General features: G+C 40.7%; 2 protein-coding genes across 8 annotated transcripts in view; both read right to left on the reverse strand.

The window, feature by feature from the left end:
- Positions 1-3,803: 3,803 nt before the first annotated feature.
- FBXL22 (F-box and leucine rich repeat protein 22) lies at positions 3,804-10,515 on the reverse strand. Its single transcript, XM_009643818.2, is given in 4 exon segments — positions 3,804-4,159; positions 6,905-7,262; positions 7,265-7,380; positions 10,427-10,515. Coding segments are annotated over 4 exon segments (837 nt in total). The 5' UTR covers positions 10,444-10,515; the 3' UTR covers positions 3,804-3,813.
- Positions 10,269-26,431, reverse strand: part of USP3 (ubiquitin specific peptidase 3) — a 45,554-nt gene continuing 29,391 nt past the window's right edge. For 2 of the 7 annotated variants that reach the window (XM_035899450.1, XM_035899449.1), the window contains exons 5-15: positions 25,661-25,742; positions 22,987-23,069; positions 21,980-22,093; positions 21,173-21,286; positions 17,801-17,947; positions 16,466-16,572; positions 16,222-16,302; positions 15,172-15,290; positions 14,883-14,996; positions 14,702-14,769; positions 10,906-13,108 (exon numbers count right to left, since the gene is read on the reverse strand). In XM_035899450.1, the coding sequence (XP_035755343.1) occupies positions 12,943-13,108; positions 14,702-14,769; positions 14,883-14,996; positions 15,172-15,290; positions 16,222-16,302; positions 16,466-16,572; positions 17,801-17,947; positions 21,173-21,286; positions 21,980-22,093; positions 22,987-23,069; positions 25,661-25,742 (1,195 nt within the window). In that variant the 3' untranslated portion in view covers positions 10,906-12,942. Of the gene's footprint in view, positions 13,109-14,701; positions 14,770-14,882; positions 14,997-15,171; positions 15,291-16,221; positions 16,303-16,465; positions 16,573-17,800; positions 17,948-21,172; positions 21,287-21,979; positions 22,094-22,986; positions 23,070-25,660; positions 25,743-26,431 lie in introns of all 7 variants that reach the window. The other 5 variants (XR_004842660.1, XR_004842659.1, XR_004842658.1 and 2 more) reach the window with 5 other exon arrangements.

The following is a 26,431-nucleotide window of genomic DNA, read 5'->3' on the forward strand; positions in this document are numbered from 1 at the left end:
ATTGGAAAAGGCACAACTAATATGTAGACAGATGCAAACCCGCTTTCGTCAGGTGCTACATCTACAGAGATGTATCTTTCATCACAGAGTGCTTAGAGAGCTGGCATCAAGAGGTCTTTGGTAACTAATGGGACTACATAGAGTTCCTGCTTTGTTTTGGCTTGACAGCAAAATGTGAAACTGGTGTGTTTTCACCAGTTGTGTGTATCCAAGGTAAGAATTATGTCAACAGCCCAATTTCCACATCACACTAAGTTTGTTCAGCCCAGTAATCTCCTTTCCAAGTTGCAAATGCTGTTTTAGGATTTCTGTTTGTCTTTCCTGTCTCTGCTTCCAGTTTTGTGTTCCTTACTTTGTAGTGCATAAGGCTCGTACTTAAATTTTAGGAATGAGTTAATGAAGTACCAGAATATTACAATTTTGTGCCATTAAATATCTCCAAGTTGTGAAGATGCAATAATGACATTATTTTCTTCGTTTGTCTTCTGGGCAAGCGTTTCTAACGGATACTCGTACTGATCCAGTATTTCTCTAGAATTTCATCACTGTTGGACTAAGTTTCTGTAATGCTGTGATGTATTTCTTAGCTCAGCCAAATTAGAGAGTACCAAGGATATCTGCGGGGCAATTGCACAGGATGGAAAGGAGGAGTAAGTATATTCACTGATGTTGAGAGCTGTAAAGTCCTCTTTCTGTTTTTGACGCACCACTTAAAGAATGCTTCCAGGAGTTTGTAGCTAGCTCATGAGTCCTCGCAGAGGAAAGAACAAGCCCTAGGAACATAGTCTGTTAAAATATTTCTGCTGAGATTGTTTGAAACTTACCTTCCTAGAGAGATTGATTGGAAATACAATTTTACAGTACTATTGCAGTAAAAATTGGCTTCAAGTGGAATTTTGATAGCGTGTTTCTTTCTGTTCAGACATGAACGAAAGACAGGGTATCACTTGAAATAAGTCTGTCTTTCAAGACTACCTGAGGCATCAGAGCCAAGTTCTCCATTAGGACACCCCCAGGATCTTCTCCACATAGCTTTATTAAAAGGAGCAACAGTATTGTAGAAAGAATACAGGGAGAAACTGGAAAATCAAACCAGTTATTCCTAAGTAACGGAGGCCTAACTTCAGAGTTTTCTTCTACAGTTTAGATGCCAATGAGAGGGGGAAGAGGTCTGCTTTACTTCAGTAGTAGTTTTTAACACATTCCTTTTGTTTTAGAGAGGTACTGCAGTCACACTGTTCTCTAAATTTAAAGAAAAACCTGTGTATTTGTGACAACCATTAATAATTTCTTAAGTAGAATTTTAAGAAGTCACAAATTCTGTTCCTTAGAGGAAAAGCTAGCTCTTGTAGTCTTCCAGTTATTTAAAAGATTAAAATGCAGACAAGTAGTCTTGCAAAGCTAGAACTGTAGATACAACTGTTAAAATGCAACAAAGCTATCAGATTATTTTAAAGCATGATAGTCTTGGTATAATTAAATTCCAGTGATGCAAGTTCCAGTTGATGTGTTCTTAACTAGTAAATTTCATCAGTGTTCTGTTACCAGTGCAGTAAAATTAATTATCAACTGCAGACCCCCTCATGTAAATGAGAAACAGGCTTGCTATGGTACATGCACATAGATTGCTGTAGTGACAAAGTCTTGGATAATTACTGTGTGATGGAACAGAAGTGCTGTCTTTATGGGCCAGAACAGTATTTCTAAATTTGCATTAAGGACGGACACACTCAACTATTCCCTCTCTAAGGTTTTACTTTAAATTGAAATCTTAACTGCAGTATAGACTTCATTGTGATTTAAGCTGGAACTATTCAGGATCCATAGAGTTTGTCGAGCTGGTCTGTACGCAGCCTTCTATTTGACATCTAAGCTGAACTGACATGTGGTCCTCCAGGGGAAACTAAGTCACCAATACCCAGATTGAACCATCTGTCATTCTTTGTTCTAAAGTTCTAAAGTTCTTCAGTGGATTTTACTGAATGGGAGAGAGATTTAAGGTAAATGCAAGTTCAGTTGCAGGGTCAGCAAGAATGGGCAGGATTATGTATTATGGTGTGCTCTCTAGGAGTCAGAATTCTGAGTTCATGTCAGAATTGCTGTACAAAGTGGAAAATAATGGAAAGGAGAGTCTGAGGATGTGCTTCCACATAAAGCACAGGGTTTGAGATAGGGTGCTTTTTAAAAAAAAATATGCTGTAGTTCAAAAGAAAACCCTGATTAATTCAAACCAGATGATCATAATGATTTTTTTATATTGTTGTACTGAGACAGACTCAACAAGTAAAACTTTTGACAGGTAACTGCAGTACAGTGGCACTCAGAAATGTTCGCCATTCCTCAGGCAAAAATCTCTAAGTGTGTAAAAGAGTCCTGGAATATGGTGTTATCAGTCCCGAGTACTTGATGCCATGACCAAATCCCAGTCTGTTGTATCAAGGCAAATTTTATACAGTAGAATAAAACAGTGCCAACCTTTGGTGTCAGATTTTGTAGATGATGCCATAGCAACCCTTCATTAAGAAAAAAAAGTTTCACTTCCAGGTAGCAGAGCAGCACGCAGGAAAGTGACAGCCTTGTGGTTTGGGATGACAATAGTTATTTGTTTTGTACTTTGCAGTGAGAAACAGATGTGTATATAGATCTGTACTGTAGCGTGTTCCTAATTTAGCATTTAAAACTACAGGTTGTGAGTCACTGTCTTTTCCTGTAGGTTAGTTCTGCAGACTAGCATTTGTTCATTTTGCGCTTCCTTTAATGTCAACTTCAAAAAATAACTTTGTGTATCTTGTCAAAGTACGTTATGCAAAGGATCAAACTGTGTTTTGCGTGCATTGCCATGCCTCCCTCGTTTAATAAATAAGCCTGACAATTCCGCTACAAATGTTAATCACTGAGGAAGTGATGGCTGTCAGGTACTCTGCTTTTGCTAGGAAGATCTTGTGTCGTGCTTGTTGCCCTTAGTGGATGAAATGACCATATGGATATATCCCTTAACAGAAATTTGTGTCAATCATACAATTACCCAAGCTGCGGCATTATGCATATAACCCTTTACATAAGCAGTTTAGAAAGCAAGGGGATCCACTCTGAACCTCATGACTCAACGGGAGGGTCCTCCTTAGTCTTTGTATCTCTTCCATGAGACGTAAACCATTGACCAAGTCTGAGACTAAGATAGGATCCAGCTGCACCTAGGCTTCATAAGGAGTTTAGAAAGCAGGGGGGTCCACTCTGAACCTCGTGACTCAACGGGAGCGTCCTCCTTTGTGTCTCCAGCCTCTGTGTGGATCATTCTAACTTGATTCTACCTCAGTTTTCCTTTGTATGTTTCTTCCATGAAGTAATTAATAAGGTGAACCTTGCCATCAACTTATAGAACCTTGTCAAACCACTGTAAAACTGTGTTAAATTCCATTGAATTTATTGAACTGTCAAATTATTATTTTACCTCAATAAAACATGCTGATGCTGCTGTCTTCTGAGTGAGGTGCGTTGCACTCATCTGCGACAAGAGGGCATAAAAATTGCAGTTTTCAGCCTTAATCAATCAGGTCTAGCATTTTGTGTCAGCAACGCAGTTTTCCAGTTTCAAGGAACAGTAGAAGTAAACAGGTTTTTTTGTTAAGACTGCCCTGGTGGAGATGCATGCCTTTTCCCAGTGCCACCTTTACAAAACATATCAACCATTTCTTTGGACTTAGAACAGAATGCAGGGAAGTAGCCATGGTTCCTCGAAGCAGTGCTACCCAGGAGGTGAGTGGGAGTGGAAGTGAAATACCCACGTTGACTTAAGTTTATAGTTTGTTGCACTTAAGGCTGAACCAGTTTTCTTGATGCTTTTTCAAGCATCAACTTTTTTTCTGGCTTATTGTCTGGAATCATGTTAGCACTTCTCTCTGCTCTCAGCATTACTGAAGGACATTTTTGCCTGACTCTCTCTAGACCAGTTTGTGTTATGTTCCGGCAGAAATCCACATGGAGCATTTGCAGTGATCCCCCATGGAGGGTCACTGCTTCTAGTGTCTGGTCAGTGATCCGCACGCAGTTTTCCAGTTTGAGTGTCTTGAGGTTTGGGCAGTTCTTGAGAAGCAGCGAGATGCAATCGTCTGTAACATGGCCGCATCCAGAGAGGGTCAGAGATAGCAGGTTTGGACATCTGAAAACATGATTGTTACAGGTGAGATGAGGGGAAAGGTAACAAGAGCTGGAAGAAGCTAGTATTGTCAAGAATACACATGAAAGTTAGAAAAATACCTCCTTTTCCAACAGGAGGGGTAAGAAAGCAGGAGTAGATGGGCACATACATAGATCTTGATGCTCAGCTTTACTTATTGCAGAACTTGCCTTCTTTGCTTTTTCTGTTGGCATAGTGGAGAAGGGGACATGGATGTCTATTTAAGCTGCAGCTGTATTGTTTTTTCCTAAGGAGTTATATCATGCTGCACTTCTCCAGGTGCAGCGAATGAAGACCCAATAGAGATGAGTCGTCAGGATGAATTTCAGGTCAATTCAGTGGAGAGGTTGCTGTGTAGACATGCTGAGCATGGGCAAGTAAGACAATCCCACTCTTGATTTTATGGGGATTAATGGGTGTATTTCAGCTCCTTGGATTTACTGAGTAGGTGCCAGCTACTTCAAATCAGCAAATTAAAAAAGCTTTCTGTTTTGCTGCTTGGGTAGACCTGGGCAAGTACAGAAAATGCCTGTTCCAAGTCAGCGTGTTGATGACTTATTCTGGAGCATCAGACCAGTTATGACTAGCTGCTGGGCTGACCAGGTGTGTTTGCAAGGACCCTTGTGCACCAACCTGCAACGCCTTTTGTACGAAGCGTGCGGTTTCTGGCTTGCAGCTCTGCCCAGGGAGCAGCAGTTCAGCTATCCATCTCTTAGCTAAATGCAGCTTCGTGTTTCTTCATTAGCACAGGACTTGTTTAGGTTCTGTTGTTGCAAGGAAAATGATTACAGCAATGCTAATGTTGACCTTGTGAGACCTTTGGACAGAACTATTGGCCTGCCTCTGTCCTGTAAGAACTGTAAGGTGTCCGTCAGCACTTCCATACAAAGCTTTGTGCTTACAGCCTGTATTGGGGTTTGAGGTGTGCAACAGCAGTGGGGGCAACCAAGGGGCTCTGCCATCACTGCAGCATTTTCTTTTGTCCTTAAAAATGGGTACATTGTCAAGTCCTCTTTCTCTACGCCTGCACCCTATCCCCCTCCTGCTGCTTGATTTCACCTTTTAAGCAGAGGTAATGAAGTGAGATCATGTCAGCTGCATGAGCTTTTTATTCTTTTCCTTTACACTCATGAGCAGTTAGAAAAACAAGTGTTTTAAAGCCGGCAAGGTCAAGAAAGGCTCCAACCTGCCATCTCTTGCCGCTTTGCCAACAGAATAAAAGCACTCCAAACTCAGGGAGAAAAGCTGTGCATTTGTTTCATTTGCATTTGATTTTGCTCAGAATGCTAGGCATTTTGTTTGGATGGAAAAGCTTTCAGTGGGGTGCTGCAAAAAAAGGCAGGAACTTGTCTTAGGAAGGCTAAAAGGGGGGGCGAGTGGCAACATTAAACTGTCATTTCTAAGAGTTCAGTTTAATTTGTGGAAACGAATCCCTGCAGAGCTGAAAGGTATTTGCTGAATTTTTATGGATTTTGAGATTGCTTACTGCCCGGGCTTTGCTTTGAATTTTGTCCAGCAACCAGTTTGGGGTTACAGATTCTGCAGAGGAGAAGGGCGCTTAAATGTTAAACATAAGAGCTGTGGTCTTGTGTCCTCATCCCGAATCCTAATTTGTGATGGCAAAAAAATGGAAATAGTTAAGAGTGACCTCATGGTAGACATTCCAGTGAGAGAGTACTTCCTCCTACAGCCTCCTTTGGAGGCACAGATGTGCTTCCTAATGATACTTTAATTAATCTGAATTTTTTATCAGTCATTCTAGAACAGTTCTGAAATTTTGTACTTGCCACTTAACATTCTGTTTTGAACCTGCATTTCAGTCCTTGTTTTTCTCAAAAAAAAGAAACTGTTGTTTCTCAAAAAAATGTGTTTCTCAAAAAAAAAAGAAACCAGCACTGTTGCTGGTTCTCGCCAAGACACTTCTGTCCTGCATCAGTATCCTGTAATTTTGGGGAGTTTTAAAATTGTTACTTCCTAGTGGAACTTCTTGCCTTCCGTGTTGCGGCACAAAGCTGAGGGCAGGCTACAGCACAAAGGTGTGCCGCTTCCGGATAGGCACTGCCTTGCCCCTTTCAGCTCTCATCTTGCACCACCACCAGCCTTGGTGTTACTGAAACAGTAGTATTGGCTCTACCCCGTCTGCTCCTCCTAATGTCATTTAATTTTTTTTCATAGAGCTGCTTTGTAGCAGAAAAGCTGTAAGAGGAAATGGTGTGTACCCAGAGCCACTTTTCCATAGTGGTATTTCTTTTCCCTTACTGGAGTTTATAAAAAGCTTAGATAAATTTCAGTATAAATTAATACTTGGAATGAAACAAATGCAGTGTTTAGTAACATGTTTAAGGAACTTGGTTTTGTTAGGACATACAGTCACTGTGAAATCACGTCCTTCCTCTAGCCCCTCCCACCAGGACAGTGCTCTGCACTGCCCAGCATGGTACGTTTCAGTTAAGCAGCAATGGAGGAGGGAGTATTGCACTTCATTGTATTAATTATTCATTCTTAAGCCTTTTTTTTTTTTTTAAAGGTAAGTCAATATGAAGTATATGCTATTGCCACTGTAAAAACCCAACTTAACACTCTAATAAAACTGCAAAGCCAAAGCACTCACATACTTAATGCTCCATTTCAGGTAGGATGTATGGAGTAAATAAATAGCTCTCAACTGTCTCTTTTCAAGGCAGTGAAGCTTTCCAGCAGATGTAGTCTCACACCCAAAGAACGTACCTGTTGCAAACTTCTAGTAAAAAATCATTGACAGTGTTTTCATGCCTGCTACAGAAGTCTTTCTGGAAATTGTTTTTCATCCAGTCCTCAATGTTACACACCTTGACTCTCTCGGAATACCAGCAGATGGATAAATACTTTAAAGCAGGTCCCAGGAGAAAATTATCCTTCTTTAGTTCCATCGGAGAATGAAAGTTCAACAAAGACCACAGTAAAGGATCCTGAAACACTTCTAGCAACTTGTGACATGTTTTTGCTAAGCTTTTCCTACTATTTTTGTCCAGAAAAGAGAATAGATGTAAAAGGAAAAAACAGCTGGGTTATATGCATGGCCCGTCAGAGCGTGTCAGAATGCAGTCTCCTCTGGCTTTGTGGAGTAATGGCAGGGCTGGAGGGGGCTCAGAATCCCCAGAAGGCTATTGCACATATATGGTTGTGGAATGGTGTTTATTTTTGGCCAACAGCTGGTGCAGAAGCTAACAGGGAAAGGAAAAGAAACAGGCATGCATGAAGCATGAATGGACGTGTAGAATAGCAGCACTTGACATTCACACAATGCTTCCTTAAAAGGGATTTCTTTCCTTTTAGCCACTGAAGCTTAGCAAAGTTCTTGTGCGGAGTTACTGAACTAGGGGGTAGGGAATGGTGGGCTGTAGCTACAGCTGCAAGGAGGAGCTTTGCGAGCCTCTCACGGCTGGAGGATTTGGCTTTCCCAGTGGAAGTTTGTTTTTGCAGTGTACACTTTCAGCCTTGATTTGTTGATCGATTTGTCTAAAGTTGCGCTTTTGCTTCATGCTCAAGGACTGTTAGCCTGGATAATGAACTTACTTTCAGGAACAGCTTGCTTGTAAAATGAGTTGAACAATTCCCTGGGTGCTTTAAAGCGTCTGTGTGCACACACACACAAAGCCTGCAGCTTCAGTTTACAAGCCTCAGAATTATTTACTTAAGGGCAGTTTCCTGCACACTATTATTTGAATAAACAAAGGTAGCCCCTCCCCACATTTTGCATGAGGCAAGTAATGATACACAGGCAGCCATGCACAGGAACAGCAAGTCTGTGTTTAGCTGCTTTTGTGTTTAGCTGCTATGCTTAGCTTGTGCTTTTAATAGCTGTATTCTATTAGCTTGAGTTTAAGCGTTTTCTTATGTTACATTTTTGTAGGTTTAAGTTCTGCTACTGTTTTGGTGGGAAAAGGATCTATAGAATTGGTTTAGGAATAAAAGTGTGTGTTTTCCAGTAATGAGAGGAAGTGTAGCAGAATGTCCCTCCTGGAAGAAACATAAAGCTACAGCAAATGGCAGATGGAATTAAAAGCAACAAAGAACAACCCTACAACTTTCATGTTTGTGAAACAAAAATGCTTGCGATTAAGGTACTTTATGCCCAGCTTCTGTCTTGGCCTTAATACAGGAAAAAAATAGATTCAACTAATTAGTAGATAGATAGTAACAGCAAAACAGCACTCCTGGAATTTCTGAAATGGTTTGCATGTTTTTAGTAGCTGAGAGATTTTATGTACCTGTGTATTTTAATTGGGTTTGTTTCAATATATGACAGGGGAGAGTAGGACCAAAGTCCATCTTTTCCTTCTTACCCTGAGAATGCAGTTTGAATTCAACTCTGAAAAACAAGATTTGAAATCAGTTTGCCGTCTGCAAGAGTTATTTGAGCTGCTTATCTGTGCTTGAGTAATGTGTGGGTGCCTACATCCAGCGACTCAAAAAATGGCAAATGCAGATCTGTTTAATTCTTTAGCATTAGTAATTTTCTATTATATACTATTAGATAAGTATATATAAGTATATATTATATAAGTATATTATATTCTATTATATAAGCTGTGCTTAACAATTGCCAGTCTTTTCGGAGAAGGAGATTCCTGCTTCCCCCCCATGCTCAGAAACAGGCTGTGGATACTGGCATGAGTACTTTTATGAAGCCACAAAAGGGACAAGAAGAGTAGATGATTTCATGTACCAGGTAAGCCAGCCACTGGAGAACAGCAGCTGACATGGTGTGCCAACAGTTCTCATACTGGTATTTTCAACTCTCACTCTGTCCCTTCATCCTTTTCAGAATTTACCCTCATTTCTGAGCAGGTTTAAGTAGTCTAGACTGCTCAGAGTTGTAATAAACACAGGAATATTTATTAAAAAACCAGCAAACAAGCAAACTTTGAATGACAAGGTTAAAATTGCTAGGATGGCCTCTTTAACCACACACTCCACAATCTGACACGAAAATGAACAGCTGTTGGGTGACAAGGCCCTTTAAAATTGAACAGCAGGTCCTTCTTGGGTTTAGATGCTAAGTTGTGGTACGGGTGTTAAATAGCGGGAACACTTCAACTTGCTTTATTTTGTTTTCCCCAAAACAAGTTAAAATGCTCTGCCACCAGTGTTCAAAAGATTTAGACTAGCAATATTCTGCATGCCTGTAGAAGGACAAGAGGAGTTTAATTTTCTAAGGAAAGGAGAAACTTTAATGGCACATTTTCCATAAACACACAATGTGAATGAGATATAGTTCACATTCAACCTGGAAATGCTCTAGAAACACACAAGATGAGCACAGTCAGTAATCCTCATGGAAAATTACACGCTAGATTTTAATGGTAAACAATTACAACTATGGCACTACAGTACTTGAGGATATCCTAAAGCACACTGGAATTGGTTTTCAAGGTGCTGGTTACCTCATCAGTAAGACACAGACACATCAGTAATGAAATGCCGGGGAAGCTTTTGAACTCCATGTGTTATGTTATGTTTTCTATTGATTTAGCAAAATCCTTGTAACTGGCCTCCTGCTTTTGATGCAAGGCCACTGTCCCTGCCTGCCTGGAAGTTCTACGCTCTCTTCTCAGGCTGACATCTGCTGCCACCTGGCAAGCACCTTCTGAGAAGGAGCTCCCCATGTAAATGCGTGCCTTAGAGCTTGGCACGCTGCTGCACTTCACAGCGCACTGTGCCACACACTACAGCAGGAGTATTCCAAGAGCTGGACATTTTGCAGTTTTGTTTTACATAGATGTCACCTCCAGTTGTATACATGGCTGAACAATTACTAACAAAATGACAACCTTTGATCAGACAAATTTTGGTGAAAAATATGCAAGTCTTTGAACTGTAGAAAGCAGTTGTGGCTTGCACAGCAGTCACAAGCAAGAAAAAAATTCTTGCCAGTTAGTGTGTACTATGGTCAGCAGTAAGTAGAAAAGAAACATTTGGCTTAAATGAAATGAGATATACCACCCCACCCCCCAAGCTAGTAGATAAATATAGGATATACAAGTAAGGCTAAAAATGCGATACTAGGCCTGGTGCAGTATATGTTACTGGTTCAGTGCTCAGTTACTACTTTTTTTTTTTTTTTTTTTTTTGACACCACACTGACTAGAATACAGTGGATAAGCAAAGTTCTCCACCAGGAAGAGAAATACTTGTGTTGCCACAACAAACTGTCCATCTGGGTTTGCAGCAGGAGAAAGTTAAATTAGGAAACGATTTACAAGGTACTTGTTCCAGCAAAGCATATGGCTGAGTCCTGATCACCACCTGCTCCAAGAACAAGGCTGACGTGATTGCATTGTGTTCCCATGGCCGTGTCTCAAAATGGACCATGCTGGATACCATTGCCCAAGACCTTAATGTCACTGAAAGGAAATACTGAAATGAGAATATAACTCTGACCCAAAAAATAAACTGGAGAAGTAGAAGCGGCTTAAGGTAAGTGAATGTTACTGAAGATTACAAATTTAAGTTTCAAAAAATACAAAAAGGCACATTTACATCACTGGTTTGCGAGCGCACTGCATATACCTGACTACTGTCAGTAGAACTGCTGCAGGCCAGAGCTAGTTGTGCATTTCAAGCTCTATATTCTCAAAACTAAAATTCTAAAGCAATCCAGTCCAAGTAGCATGCAGATAAAACGCAGCTAGAGATGGACTCTACTTAACTCCCGCACTAACTGTGAGCAGTGAGGCTGCCCTTCAGGGTAATAATGTGGTCAAGGTACCTCACCTGCCCCGCACGCCAATGAAGTCTGGCCAATACCTTTTTCTGCCTGCATAAGTGAGAACAGCTACCTATTCCCATTAGAAGAAAGGCTCTTCCTGCAAGAAACAGAGAAATGGTAGATGACAAACTATCTACAATTTAAAGCAAAGCAATCAATAGTTCTATTTATTGTTCAACAACTTCTATAAGGATGTCTTCTTTTACTTATGTCAATTATCAAATAATACGTACAATAGGTTTTAACTAGTGCACACTTTATACATTCATACACCATTAGCAATGCCAAATGCTTTCTGCAGTTTTATATTAAGCCAATTTCTCTCTTTTCCTGGTTTAAGATCTGTGAAAAAGCTATGATGAATGACATTTTTAAAAACATCTGATTGTGATTTCTCTTCATACTTGTCAGCATACAGCTAGCAGGTAACCCCCGGCAAGGAAGAGCGATGCGTACTCCATGTGCACCAGGCTGAGCTGCAACTCAAAAGGGTAATCAGGTTTTACTTGAGTTCTGGTGTTTTCAGACTCCTATATTTTACTGTTACCACAAATAAAAGGTGGTGTTTGTGTGACTCCACACTTAGTAAATTCTACTCTTACTACTTTTGAGATTTTAGGAGTGCTCTGTTTCTTGCTAGGCACATGGGGGCTAGCTAGAAAGGAGGGGCTGCAGAAAGAGAACTGAAATGTAGCATTTGTCAGATTTCAGCTCTTTTTGGTCCTCCTGGCTTTTGCAAGAGTGGTCTTCCTGTCCACCTTTTCAAAATCCCATTAGCTGACCTCCACTCTCCAACACGGCAGTACAGCTAAAATTCATCTAGAGATGACAAATAAAGATCCCACACCAGGCCAACACGCAAATATCCCAGCTACCTGAGTGTGCTCCAGGCAGCGAGCAGTCTGGCTCATCAGCGCCCATCAGGCAGGTTATGCTGTGAAACGGAGCGTCCTCCCGTTTGCGTTTGACCTGGTAAAACAATTGCCATGCGGAGTATCTGGCACACCATCCCCCTCCTTCCAGTTTTAAGTGAACTGCAGGCATTTAATGGACAGGAACCATATTTAGACCTAAGACTGTTCTCACTAAGCCCAAACTTTGGGGCTGTACTCCCACTTCCCCCCAGGAAGGAGGGCTGGGGTCCCACTGCCAGGAAGTCTCCAAGTTTTCAAGCAAGTAAGTGTTCATGATCAAATTCCAGGATGACGGCCTAAAACAAGAGACATCTAAGGCAATTCAGGTTTGGTTAAAAAAACATAAATCTCAACGCAATTTAGACATGTATGTATTTTAAGATAATTTTTGTAAATTTGCAGGGGGGAGGGCAGAGCATACGTGAGGAATACTTGAATTAAACTGCAGTATAGATACAACAGAACCAACTGTTTATTTACAATGATTCCTGAAAGTCAGCAGCCTGAATACACACCAATATAGCAGCAATTACCTGGTCTATTTAATGATGCCACATCTCCTCTCTTCTGCAGACAAAGAATGATTTTTCGGAGGTCACTGTTTAGTTTCTTGCACGAGGGAAAATAGTACGTGCAAACATTTCCTTGATTTAGAGAGATTAAATCCTATCTACCAACAGCTGCGAGAACAGCATGAAGTTGTATTGCTCTTCATAATCAGAAGCACATTTATCTTGCCTGTAAGGAGGATAGAAAGCTTCTCTGATGTAAATGTGCCTTTAGAAAGTGAGAACTGAAACATTAATATAAAAAAGTCAAATAACTAAAAGTATTTCATGAAGCTATATATATAAAAATTGAGTTATCACAACTAAAGCAGCAAATCAAAATCTGCTGAGGTTTTCTGGTATAACTAAAAAAAAAAGTTAGTTTGTGTCCAAGTTCAGTAAGTCAAATGCTACCATTGACACAACAAAACTAAAACCCACAAGAGGAAATTGAAAAGTGCACAATGAAATTAATAGTCTTGGATCAAGTATTTATGGAAAAATGGAAATGTTTTGTCCGGTGAACTCTTAAGTAAGCATTAAAAGGAGGTATTAAAGTTTATCTGATCCAGATTTGGCTTGCCGTTCCACATAGAAGAGGATGTAGGCCTTGGCCTTTACCACAGTCTCCTCGTCGGTCAAAGTTACAGTACTGTCGTTGAAATGGAACCAACGGCCTTCATGAGCTGCGTACGCGGTGTAATGTCCAGAGCCAACGCTGTCAGCGGGGGGGAGGCAGGGAGAAAAAGGACAATCAGAAGGAGACAGACCACCGCATTCCCCGATGCACTTTCTATTAGGGCTAAGAGACTTCCAGGAACCAGAGGAAGAAAGCAACTGCCAGTCCCCCATAGGAGTTGGTAAGAAGCTTCCCTTCTCAACCTGTGGGGCTCAAGTTTTGTGTTAATAAAATAATCACTTACTGGGATGAGCTTGAAGGATTTTTTTTTTATATGGACTTACTAGCATCCCATAGTTTTTGTGCAAGCAAGGCTTCTTGCAACGCTGAGCTTCCATGTTTGCCTACATAAAAATCAAGTCCATTATCTGTCATTAATCAAGCATTAGCTATAACAATTTCACTATGCTCTATTTTCAGAAGGCTTCCCCATTTAGGTCTAGAGAGACTCACGTAGGCTAAATATAATCAAAAGCACTCACAGCAAAACTAGTCCCAGAACAGAGAGATGAAAATTGATTTCAAGTTCATCTTAAACAGATTTCGTTTCTTAAATCTAACCTACCAGAACTACACACCCACCAACTTTCATTACCCTGCCACCCCAAGATAAGGCCTGCTCACGCTTGCTTACGTGTTAACACGTGTGCAATGTTACCAACCATTTAATTCCTTTCTAATCATGACCAGCTTTCCTTTGCTCTCCACACAGTTCTCCTACAACTTTGAAGCACCAGTCAGCTGCACTGTGGTGCTACAAGGGCTGCCTTTAATAGTCAAAGCTTTCTAAAAGTCCAGACCATTCCTGTAGAGAAGCAAAAGGAGGGGCTTTCTGGACAGAACTTTTTGTTTTGTAGCTTTGAATTAATTAAATTCAGGTATCAGCAAGGTTTTGATTAATGGGGTTTAGTTTCTTTCACTGCTCACATCCAGAGAGGGAGTTCCTAACTGACAAGAACATGTTTCTCTTAGGACAGAGTTGTCTTGTCCCCACTACTGTTACTCTCAACAGATCCATCCAGGGCTGGGAAAAGGAAAAAACAAAACACACCCAGCAACTTCACTTCGAAACATGAACACTAGCCAGCCTTGCGACATGCTTATTAGCATTTGCTTTGAAGCTCACTCCTGTAGGAGAGGCAGTAAATACAGGATAATTGCTTTCTCTGGGCCAATTGTAACTCTACATTTGTTCCAAACACACACACACACTCTTTTGGCATAAATGCACATGCACTTTTTCAAAGTGAAGGGCGGGGGGGGACACACACCATTTTGGCTTTGTACTAAGAATCTCAAAACGAGGCGGTAAGTTCTGGAAGGCCCCTCGATTCACTCTGTTGTTGTAGGGCTTTCCACTCCTAGAGGAACAAGACTATTTTCATTGTGTCTTACGCTTTTAGTCATTACCCCAAAGACTGCCAGTGCGCATTCACAGCAGTAACTGTACATTACAGCTCTAGCTGAAGTTCATTCAGCCTGGTTCCATGTAAGTATGTATGTAAGTTACTGCTTATTTCCACCATAAAAATACAGACATTCACCAGGGACAGAAAACCCTTAATTAACCCTGCGTGTACTTCAGCGGGGAGAAGGTCTCTGCCAAGAAGCAGGCTTGTGCCGTGTACTCACCCTGAACCATGATGCACAACAACAGCCGCAAGGTCATACAGGCAGCTTTCTGGGCCACTGTTTTCAGGCTGTGGGTAGAAACAGAAAACTCTTTGGATCTCAAGAGCGCCTACTATAATTTGTAATAAAGACATCTGTCGGGGAACAAATTTCTACAGAAAGCATCGGTGAGTCTTCATACCTCTAACAAGTAGCATTTCATGTCTAGGCCTCGTAAGGGAAACTCAACATACGTATCGACCTTGTTTCTCAGATACGCTGTCCAGTGAAATCGTTTCAAGTGTAAGCATAGCACCTACAGGATTAAAAAAATAAAAAATAAAATAAAGGATGCATTAGAGGAGGAGGCTGAACTTTGTGCTAGACATCTACAGTAGCCTATGGGAGGGACAGGTGCTGGTCTGCTGTCGTTGGAGCCCTCTTTTCCTCTGACATACTGTCACGCTCCTGCTTTTCATGCTTGTACAAACCTTTGGTAGTTTCTGAATCCAGAATTTTTTGGTGGACTTCTGTTTCTTTTTGCATTTGTGACACATATACAGCTCTGTCTCATCAAGCTCTTCCAGGTCTGTAAAACTGCGAAGACAATCTAAAAAAGAACAAGATACAAAAAAACAAAACACACACACACGCCTGATTCAAGATGGCATTGAGTGATTTTTGTAACATGAACTACAACAAATAAATACAGCAATATAAAGAAAATGTGCATACCCACTGCAGTCATTCTAGTTATTATATACATTTCTGCAGCAAAAAGCTGTGTAAATTCTGCATTTTAATACAATAACAATACAATACAATGTTGTAACATGCAGCATTCCCTGTTCCTGAAAACACAGCTGTAAGCAGTTCAAGAGAGAAAAAAGCATTCACAAAGCCTGTTTTTCTAACAAGATTCTGTTCACCATTCAGCACAGCTGGTTTCAAAACTGACTTTCTAACAAGGAATAGTCAACTTTTAAAGGTGATTTGGTTTTGGGTACAAAGTGAACACAGAAACCAAGGGGGTTTGATTAGTATTTCACAGTCTGCAGCACATAGATGCACAAATCTGTAAAAATTAACATCCTTTAAAACAAGGCCAGCAACGGCACAACTGCCCAACTGTGCAGGATTGTATTTCAGTTGTTTAAAAAGCAGAACACCCAGGAGCCATCCCTACTGTGTGCAAGGGGCAGCTGCTGCTGAACACAGAGCCTTAGCAAAGGCGGCAATGGAAGACTGCAATACATTAGAAATACTCTGACCACAAAGAAAAAACACTGCTGGAATCCTTGTTAGTCTTTAGCACGTCTCAGCCCCAGTTTATCAAAGCAGCATGTCAGTACACAGTGACTGGGGTAAAACCTGCATAGAGTTGGGTTTTTTTGGTACCTTCTACCACAGAATCTCATCAAATAGATGGCATGTGGCACCAAGTCACACCCTAGGTGAAAGCCTGGCTCCTCTGAAGTAGCTACCTGAAGCATATAATACTCTTAGTCCTGGTAATGATTTCATTAGCCAAGCACTCTTACCTCGTAGTGTGCACATTGGTCCATTTTCTTGATTTTTAGTACGTTTATTTCTGAACTGACTTGGAATATCTAGTGAAAGGTCTACAAAAACAAAGACAAAAAAAAATTAGGGCTGAATAAAATGATGCCTAATATTTTCAGGCTAAAACTCTGGTTCAGTCATGTGACATCTAAGTATATCAAGCTTCAGATTTATTCTTCTGCCTTAAGTCACCAGGTATTTTCAAAGCAAGAGGCACCTTACCTAGGAATGGGTCAAACTTTCTAGATTCAGTCCCACATATTAGGCAGTTGACTTCATTTTGAAGAATGCCTCCAAAAATGGCTGTGACAACAGTAGATGCTCCATTTCTAGACAAACCACAACAGAGAGCTGAAGTCAGGATGGTTGGGCATCATTTTCAATACCTGTTACACGTTTACTGCTCACAACTCACCACTACTACGCAGAGTGGTTCTGTCCATGTGTAACAAACAGTGACCGAGTTCACCCACCAGGCATTTCAGTCATCCCAGAACTGTACAGTGCTAGTATTTAGCTGCGAGTACTTTTTGCTTTATCTTATCTTGTACCTGAAGTAAGCGTGAACCGCATATGCTCTAAGCAGATGCTCTAAATGTCAGTGCTGAAAGTACTCTGGTTGATTGCATCTCTAGTGGAGAGCTGATGCTCACAGGGGTACAGTATTTTAACCCTGGAATTGAGGCTGTTTCTCAAACAGAAATTTCTTCCCTATTAGGTAGGTTGAGCATATTTGTGTTTTAATTCTGCACCCTTTGTTACAAGTAATTTTGACTTCTTGAAGCTTCACTTCACTTCCAAAGACAGCTTAGGTTCCATTAAGGTACGATAAACAATATGCATCGCTATCATCCTTCTCTGTGCTTTCATTACTCTCCATCTTTTCAGCAGATTATGTAATGGACCCAAAAAACCCAAAACACTTTGAAGTTTTATATATATACACACACAACTTTAAACTTTCTAGTCTGTGCTCACAGATCTGACAACACAGGCCTTATCTGCACCCCCCCCCTACAACTTCACGGTTAATTTGAACGCTTCTTGTTGAGAAGGAAACGGCTACCCACACAAACCGGCCCTCAAGAAGAGAGCATTCACAGCATATTTATTACCTTACTGTAGGCTGAAGTGTACGTGACTTTAATCTGCTGACAATTTAAACCTACAAATACTTGGCCATCTTTTTTGCTCCTCTGTCATTCAGACCATCTGTCCCCCAGAGACAAGACTGTCTGAACAAAGACTTCGATATGGGTAGAAACTAAAAAATACGAACTTCTTTCAGGAATAAAGACTAATGAATTAAAATGTGTTTACAGCTGAGCCTGTATGCTCACTCACACCTGTGACAAATGACGATCCTTCTGAAAGGAAGCACATCCTACAGGACGCTAACCCTTTATAACCTGCAGCTTTGTAATCTGTAACATTACAGAGGCACTAAAGAGAACAAACAAGGAACCATGCATTTGAAATTTCAGATCCACCACACGCAGACCCACACAAAGGCATTAAGGGTTTGAAGAAATTAAAAAAAAACAAACCACTTCTTACATGCAACATTTGTTGCTTGCAGACAGACTAGAATTTTCTTGCAAGATTACCGAACGTGAAACACCATTGAAGCCACCCTGGAGTTCCAGGTGTAGATGGTCCAAAAGGTAACGCATGAACTCATGGGCATCCTGTTGCTGGTATCCCCTTAAGAGAAAAAGGAAACAACAGTGACAAAAATCACCAAGTATACAGGTCGCTTTAGTGCTGACAGCGCACTGGGGTCACATGAAAGAAACTTTCCTTGTTTAATAATACTGAGCAGACTTGACCAAGGAGAGACGTATTTTGTACCAAAAAAGTCTTCCAAGCAGCCTTTAGAAAGGTACAGCTATGTCAAAACAAAGCAATTCTGGTCCTTCGCAGCTCTCCCTGAGCATCTCTTTTTGAGGACGGAGAAACATTTAAGAATATTCATTTTAGACAGGAAGAGACCTTTTAGAAAACAACAGGGAGCAGACGAGGCGTAACATTTGCTTGTGTATTCAGTTAACATTAATTGGCATCACCAAACTCAGCCTGTGCTAGTAACATCCTAGGACATACATATGTTAATTAAAAATATACAGTGATAGCAGTAACTTCCCCTCACTCAGACAAAGTATTTTTTTTTTTTTTTTTTTTTTTTTTTTTAAATTAGTGGCTAAATTTGATTACTACAGCTGCGGAATTGCTGAGTCAGGTTTAGGCAGCACACCATTCACCCCTACTTTGAAACTACCATGAATTTTGCTTAATATATTGACATTTCAAACCTGGTAAGATTCAAAAGAAAGACACCACAAAATGTATCGTTCAAATTTAACAAACAACTGCTATTCATTTGCTGTAAGATGCATATGGGGATAAAGTTGGAAAGCATATGCAGTGAAACAGTGAAAGCTTTGTGCAACACTGACATAATTATGTGCAGGTCTTTGTAGGCCTAGTTACAAAAATCCCTACACAGTAGAGCTGGCTTTCCCTCTTGCCCTTGGCCATTCTTTTAAGCTGCCTTATCATGCCTCCCCGACCCCTTTTCCTCCTCACCGGTCCACGTAAGTATTGGCAGTAACTGACACCTAGGAATGTCTGGGAAAGAACAAGAGATGTTTCTTATGCTACTGCTCAGGGGAGGGACAAATGTAAGTAAGTCTGAGGACAGATTCAGTGCAACAGAAGTACGCAAGGTGAGGCTTGATGCTTAGTGAAGAACACCAGTAAGTCCTACAAAAGTATTGCTAGGAGGTAACAAAATAAAAATGAAATAAAGCCTTTTCATCTTGTAGAATTACAGTAATGTTTTCTTCCAAACTAGCAGCTTTAAATGAAATGGCTGAAGCTTGTGTGTAGATCTTGCGGCACCCTGAAAAACATCAGCAGCACTACCTACCTTTTTCAATGGCAAAACTGGCACAGAGGAACACTGCTGTGCTTCAACAGGCCAGAGTCCCATACAGGCCACAACAGGACTTACTCTCCCAGAATAAGTTGCAGAATAATTGTACATTACTATGAAACAAGGTAGTAAAACAGAACTCGGCTTCAAAGCTGCATGTTAACTGTGCACACTGTAGGTAATTTTGAAGTTGCTGAGATAATGCAGGATTTGCTTAGTTTACTGAATACAGATACTTCAATGTAATAAACACAATCATAATAAGCAGATGAAGATGAAATTTACAGAAAGTATTTGCTTCAGACACCTTTTCAACATTAAATCCCTCATAAAAGAGCTCTGAAGTATATGGCACCCTTGTTCTGCAAAAAATTTGATTAAATAACCTTTGGAATCTTTCCACACTGTTGGTTGTGCTCCTAGTGCATGTGTTTATACTTGCATACAAATATGTTACTTACAGATGAAAGGCTCTTTGGATTTGTTAAAAAGTGTAAGATCTTTAAAAGAACATGATGATATGGATGACGCAGTGGTTAAAATAAATGATGATCTAAAAGCCCGCCAGCAAAAGCGCAGTTTTTCTGACAGTCAGCCTGTGTAATACAAAACTGATCTCCAGCCAGCTGAAGCAATTCAATTCAAGCCCACGTCTGATGTTCCCTTTCCTACTGGCAACAAGATAGGCTAGACATAAGAACAGTTACTAGCACACCCGAGCACACTATTTATACAGCAGTAAGTCGGCAAAATACACACCTTGCAACACAGCAAGATTTTTGATACAATTAAGCACTGAACAAATCCAAATTTTCTCCCTGGATCACATGGGAGTGAGGAATCCACTGAGCAGCTGACCCTATTCTCCATGTGATTTAATGAGTTCTCTTATCAGTTAATCATGGACATGTTCCCAGCTAACTGGGAATGGAATAAAAAGGGGAGGGCGAGAGCCCCAAGAAACAGCACTTTTTCTTTTAAAAGCTGTGATAGAACCCACAGTGCTGAAAATCTGCTCGAGGAACTTCAATGAACTGCTTTCTCACTTAAGTCTAACAAGAATTATAGCAAAGACTGCAATAGGGAAACCAGTCAAGGACATTATGGATGATGTTTGTTTGCCTCTAATGTTTTGGTCGCTGCTTGCAACTACTGGTATTAAACTTCCTTGATTCTCATAAGCCAAGTGAAACGTATTTGGCAGTGTGAAGAACAGAATAAATAGATCTGTGTTATTCAGGTTGCTCACTGAGCAGATGTGTTCACAGCATCTTTTCAGCACTGCTGGAGATGTAACAGATTACTACTACCTGAGAACACGGAGCAACTTACCTTCATCACAATATATCCTAACAGGTTTCAGTGCTCCTTTGAAAGAGGTTCGGGGGCCAGGACAGGGAGACCTTGGAGAGGAATGATACTTCGATTTACTTGGGTAACCTTCTTTTTCCCCCCCCCCTTTTTTTTTTTTTTTTTTTTTTTTTTTAAGTACTGTCTTTTTTGTCAGTATGGGCACAAAGCACCTATTATGCAGACCTATGTTTTTATAACAGCCCTTATTTCATGTCCAGCTGGTGACTACAGTATTTTGAGAGAATCAAGGAAGTTTCAGCCAGTAAGTTTGCATTTAGGCCTGTAGGTACTGTACTTTTTTTGACCTGACTACATCACTTGGCACTTACCTACCAGTCATTACCTTGGTTCTTCTGCCCTTTGGAGCACTGTCTTAAAGCTACAACTACCACTGGTTTAGTATCCGAGATCTTTGTCCTCTCCTGCACTGCCACAGGTAGCATGTAGTAGAAGTGTAGGGGAAAAAAGCACTACCGATGAGCACAAAACTGTCGATCAAAGCGAAGATCCTTTGCAAAGCATGTTTGTGGGCATATGGGAAAGCTGCAGAGTGCATCCCACTGATTCAGCACATTTTAGAGTAGAACACCAGCAATACAAGGTTACAATCAAGAATACTGTTCTTATTCTACAAAACTTACCTAAAATTTGGCATGATTTTCCAAACAACGTAAAACAAAGACTCTGGACTAAATGCAGTTTGGCTTCCTTGCCATAAAGCACAGAGTGTCTTTCTGAATTCTTCCACCAATGAACTGGAAAGACAGTAAAAGCTGGTGATTAATACGGGGGGGTGTTATAACCCTTATAGGTTTATTAGCTCAATCGTACAAATATCAGACATTACTGTGGTTAAGATTGTAATGATTGGGTAAATATCCTTTCCAGTACTTCAAAGATTTTATGTCCAAAATCCTATCCGTAATGCTGGAGGAGATGCAGGTTAGGAAAATTACATTTCAGATGTTGAGGACTCGCCTGGAAATCTATCCACCTTTTGCCATTTTTCTGTAGACTCTGCTAACATCTTCCCTTCAATGCTTGCTCAAACAAGCTATGCATTGTGAATCATTTACTCTGGTTTTTTTTTTTTTCCCCCAGTATGTTCACTTGCAGACATACCCCCAAGACCATATTTTAGCTATAATTAAGTAATGTAATGTCTGGGGTACATAACTAGTACTACTTAACCTTACTGTAAATGCAGTTACGCTCCAGTGCTTTCTGATGTATCTGGCTGCTTCCCCCTGCAGCACCACACCTATATAAGCAAACTGTAAGCAATACAAGTTTCTTTTTTTGTATAGCCAACTGTTCTTCTACAACTCTGTCCCCCCATAAAACATTTTTCTATGATTGTGCAACACTGAAAGTGTATAGTGGCTCCACTACCCAAGTATTTGCTGTTTTCCATAAGGTTCAGTGCTAACAAGGAACATGCAGCTTACACATTATTATCCCCCTGGCTCCTGGTATGGTAAGTTCGCCTGCCTGCCGTCTTCCCATTCCTCAGCTCCACAGCAGGCAACTCTTTGAAGTAACAGCAAAACTGTTGAATGTTACTATGGAAAAAGGAAAAATGATTTAAATCCTTAAAGGGCAGAGGAAAAAAAAGAGAGTATTATGTATTCTGGAGCCTGTTCCTTGAAATGCATAACAACTCCATGCAGTGACAGAGGATGGCAATCACAAACAGTTCAAGATTACAAGAAATACTGTAGCAAATACTCCTCTTCTGTAAATGACTGAGCAGATCTGTAAATATTATAATCATCATCCCAATTACCTGAAATAATTACATTTTGACTATGAGATACCATGACAGATGGAGGTATCAGGAGGCATTCCCTAACAAACCAGACTGCATCTGCTGAGGAGGTTACCTCCATGGCTTCTGCCACCTATCAACCCTAACCTCTGCTGCCACAGTCCCAGCAATGGAATGCAAGAAGCATGTGCCTTAACTCCTGCCAGTGAACCCTGACTGATGGAAAAGAAAATGGAGGCTGATTAGTACTGCTGTAGCCCAACTCAGTGAATACTCAGTGAAAATACTCCCAGTGAAATAGGCAAATTCAGAAATACAAAAGGGCAATTACAGAGCAGCAGTGGTCCTGGCAGCAATCAAATGAGGTCTAACATCTCAGCACTACAGAAACTGTTCTACACGCTTCCATGAGACCCATCCCTCACAGCGCTGTCTCTGCTTTCACAGCGACTGTAATCATCCTCAGCAATGAAAGGGCAGCTTCCTTTTCTGCTGAAGAGACAGCAGGCTTCCTCTGGAACGCTGCATCACAAGAAGTCCCTCACACTGCAGAACACAACTTTATGGTACTTGCACACACCCGTTCCTGCAAACCCAGGTACATCTTTGTGCAGCGGTGACTTGCCAAATTCCCTCACCTAATGCTACAGCACACAACCACTCTCACAGGGAAAGCTTCGGGGGTACCTGAGCGACTGAAGGATTGCATTCATGAAACACGTATTCCCCAGGTTCCGAAGGCCTGTGGCACAAAGGGCAGTGGTGCTTCCCTGGAAACGACAACGGTTAAGTTAAAGACAGACTCATCATTGCTCCCCAACTTGCTCCCCGCACAGCCGTTACTGTTGCATCAGCATAGATTTAAACAATAATAAACAACACTGTTTCAAAAGTGCAGTGTCAAAGCAACCACCTCACCAGCTCAAACTGCCTTGAAGCTCCATCTTTACATGAAACCTGTTTCTTACTCATTCCTGTCAACAGAAAACTATACTACATCTTTTCCTGTGCAAATAAATCCAGAATAGGGCAACACAGGGTTAATCACAGGCTTTTACTGCAAAGTATTTGTGTATATATATGTTAAATATTCACACTCCAGTAATGTTCAGTGAGAACTGGACAACGATTTCCCTGAAACGAAACAATGAAAATACCGACCCTTATCCATCTTGTCCCATGTCTAATATGCACAGCGTGGCAGCCTGCAGGTTGTTTTTAAGTCACCAGCACTAGTCTGCTGTCTTGGTGGGGTTTTGGGGTGGCCAGGAAGGGTTTTGAAAAACAGACAACAGCATTTATTTGAGAAAGAAACAGTCAGCTTAGACTGTGCAAAGAAAAAGCAATGTGCTGAATGAAGAGAAGCAAAACATACACCGTTTACAGCCTAGGAGTTTCAACAGGTTGGAGCACAATGTTACCTACAGATGAGCTCGCTTTTTGCCAAATAATCTTCAGGGTGGGCTGGGAGGAGAGGAAAGAAATGTGGACAGTGTTGCATTTATGATTTCTAGAATCCACAACACTTGGACACATTCCATTATCTACAAAATATCACATTGAAAGTTCATCAAATTTTGGGGCATTCTTCATTGTTCTAGCAGAATTTAAAAGCTAGACTATTTCAGTAGTAGTATCTCAAAATGAACGTATTACTTCACACTACACGCAAATCCAGGTTACCAAACACGTATTCAGGTGTTCCAATAAACTTTTTTTCCCTCCCCAAATCTACTACAAACATAATCTCTGGTGAAGAACTAATGGCAGCAGGATATTTGTGTATATGTTGTTAAAAAAAAAAAAGAAGTAGTATTATTTAAATAAGCAATTTACCAATTCAGTAAGAACTGTTTAAAGAGAGACGTGTTTTCCAATAAAGGAAGAAAACACTTAAGTACAACCACCACAGTGTCCTTAGCATATTCTTTTCTCGCTCTTGCACAGGGTGAGACAGCAGGGTATTAATGCAAGCAGCAGTGCCCCATCTTTTCTAGAGGGGGATCCAATGTGCCAACAATAAAAAGATCATCTGTTACCATGGGCAAGTATTAATAAAGCTAAGAAAACAGCACAGACCTTATAAGAAGAATAAAAGCAGCATCAAGTTCATGCTTTCTAATTCTGTCTTCTCTGTATCTAAATATTGCCTGAAGAATTTTCCTTCTGGTTTTTACTGGCTTTGAGTTTTCCAGACAATTATGCTGCATGTTGCCATAGGGAAAAAACACCCCACTATTTCTCCGAGGCTTACTCAATCACCCCAAGATTGGGACAGTACAGGAAGCATACACAGCACATTCAGCAGACCCTCAATTGACTGTAGGTAGTGCATTTTTAAAGTAACTAAACCCCTACAGACGCTGTAAAACAGAGACTGCTTTGCTCCCACCCCACCCTCTTAGTTCCACTTCTTCTGCCCTCTCAGTATTATTATTCTTCTCTTCGTAATCAGGTAATTGTTCCTCATAGCTCAAGACAGCTACTACTTCAGCTCCCTTGGGCCATGCTGCTGTCCTGCAGCCCCAAGGGCCAAGGAGGAATAGCTCTGCTCTACCAGTCCTTCTGGCCAAGGGTGAAAATGAAGCAGTTGCGTACAGCTGGGTCCGTATCTCCCCCCTCCCTCCCTAAAATCCGGGAGAAATTAAAAGGTTAGAAACTCCCTCAGGCCAAACTGTGGAAAACAGAGACATTTGGTTTGGGGCATTCTTTGTCTGGAAGAAACTATGTAGCCCTTCAGCTATCTAGCAAGGGCTGGATCATCCTCTCCTGGGTGCTATTCTGCAGATGTGAAGTTAAAATAGCAGAAAGATGAGAGATGATGGTGGAAAATGCTTTCAGAACAGTCCACAGTTCCTTCTGAAAGCAACTTTTACTAAGCTCTTTTAAAACTTTGTTAACTTTTTAAAATTTTTCCTAACAGTTACTCTCTTATCCCATTTGAAAAAGACAGTGTACCTGCTTCTCTGCCTTCGGCACTGTAAAAAACAAAAACCAACCAACCAAGACAAAACCCCCTTGTCTGCTCAAAGTCCAATGTCTAGCCCTAATAGGTACGAGCTCCATCCAATTTCGCTGATCCCACCAAGCTCAAACTACCCTGAAGCTCCACCTCAACACGAAACCCCTCTTAAGAACAGGGAAGCTCAAAGTCTAGGTCAAGAGAAACGCAGCAGTATAGCAAACATTCTTTTGTGAGAAGGGGTTCTTCTAGCTGTGCGGTCAAGAGATGAGAAAGACAAAGTGCACCAAGCAGAATTTGGGTAACTGACTGGAAGTATTTCAAGTCTAGGCCAACTAGAGGCCTCAACAGGCTTAGAAAAAAACCTTAAACTCACTGTACCAGATCCGTTGTACTTACATTTACTTTTAATAGTTTGCTGTTCAGAGATGAGTTTTCCAATAGTTTTCTTTTCCTATGTCTGTCTGACGTAAAGGCTGAACTGTTGGAAAGTAATTAAAAGAGGTTACTTACTATAAAAACAAATATTGTGTGAAATGGACAACAAATAATCACCCTAATTAACACAGTGATTACAGCTGCCATCTGTTGTCATTAAGACAGCAGAGAGCTTCCTGATTGCAACATATGCTTTTCAAAGTCTTAAAACAGACTGCATCTCCCTCAGAGTACAGATGCACATCCTATTTTCAACACTAATGTCTGAGTTAGTTGCATTAAGTTATGCATGCTACAGTATGCTCCCTGCAGAGTGGCCTTATTAGCATGCTACTTCTCATCTAAAATATTGATCTTTTTTCCTTAATCAAAGGAATACTTAACACAGACCTTTCCATGAAATACTTCTGTCAGAAGAATCATCCAAGCCTTTAGAAAGACAACTTCCAAAAATTCAGGCCAAAGTAAAGTTACCAAAAATCAAAAGTATCTCCAGTGCTAGCACTTATGTATTATAGCTGATTTCTCCTACTTAAATAAAAATATATGAGGTCATAACATTTGTGTAATACAAATACAAAGTTAGAAGATCAATTAAGTTATTCTTTTCCACATCACGGCCCCTCAATTCTACCAGTTTATGACTTCTCTCTAACCTAATAGCAAAATCATAGCTTTTTCCAGACGACTTTTTTTTTTGTGGGGTGGGGGAGTAGGAGGATGAGAAGGAGG

The sequence above is a fragment of the Egretta garzetta genome, unplaced genomic scaffold (assembly GCF_000687185.1).
Source record: "Egretta garzetta isolate BGI_Z169 unplaced genomic scaffold, ASM68718v1 scaffold287, whole genome shotgun sequence".
In the NCBI taxonomy this organism is placed as follows: Eukaryota; Metazoa; Chordata; class Aves; order Pelecaniformes; family Ardeidae; genus Egretta; species Egretta garzetta.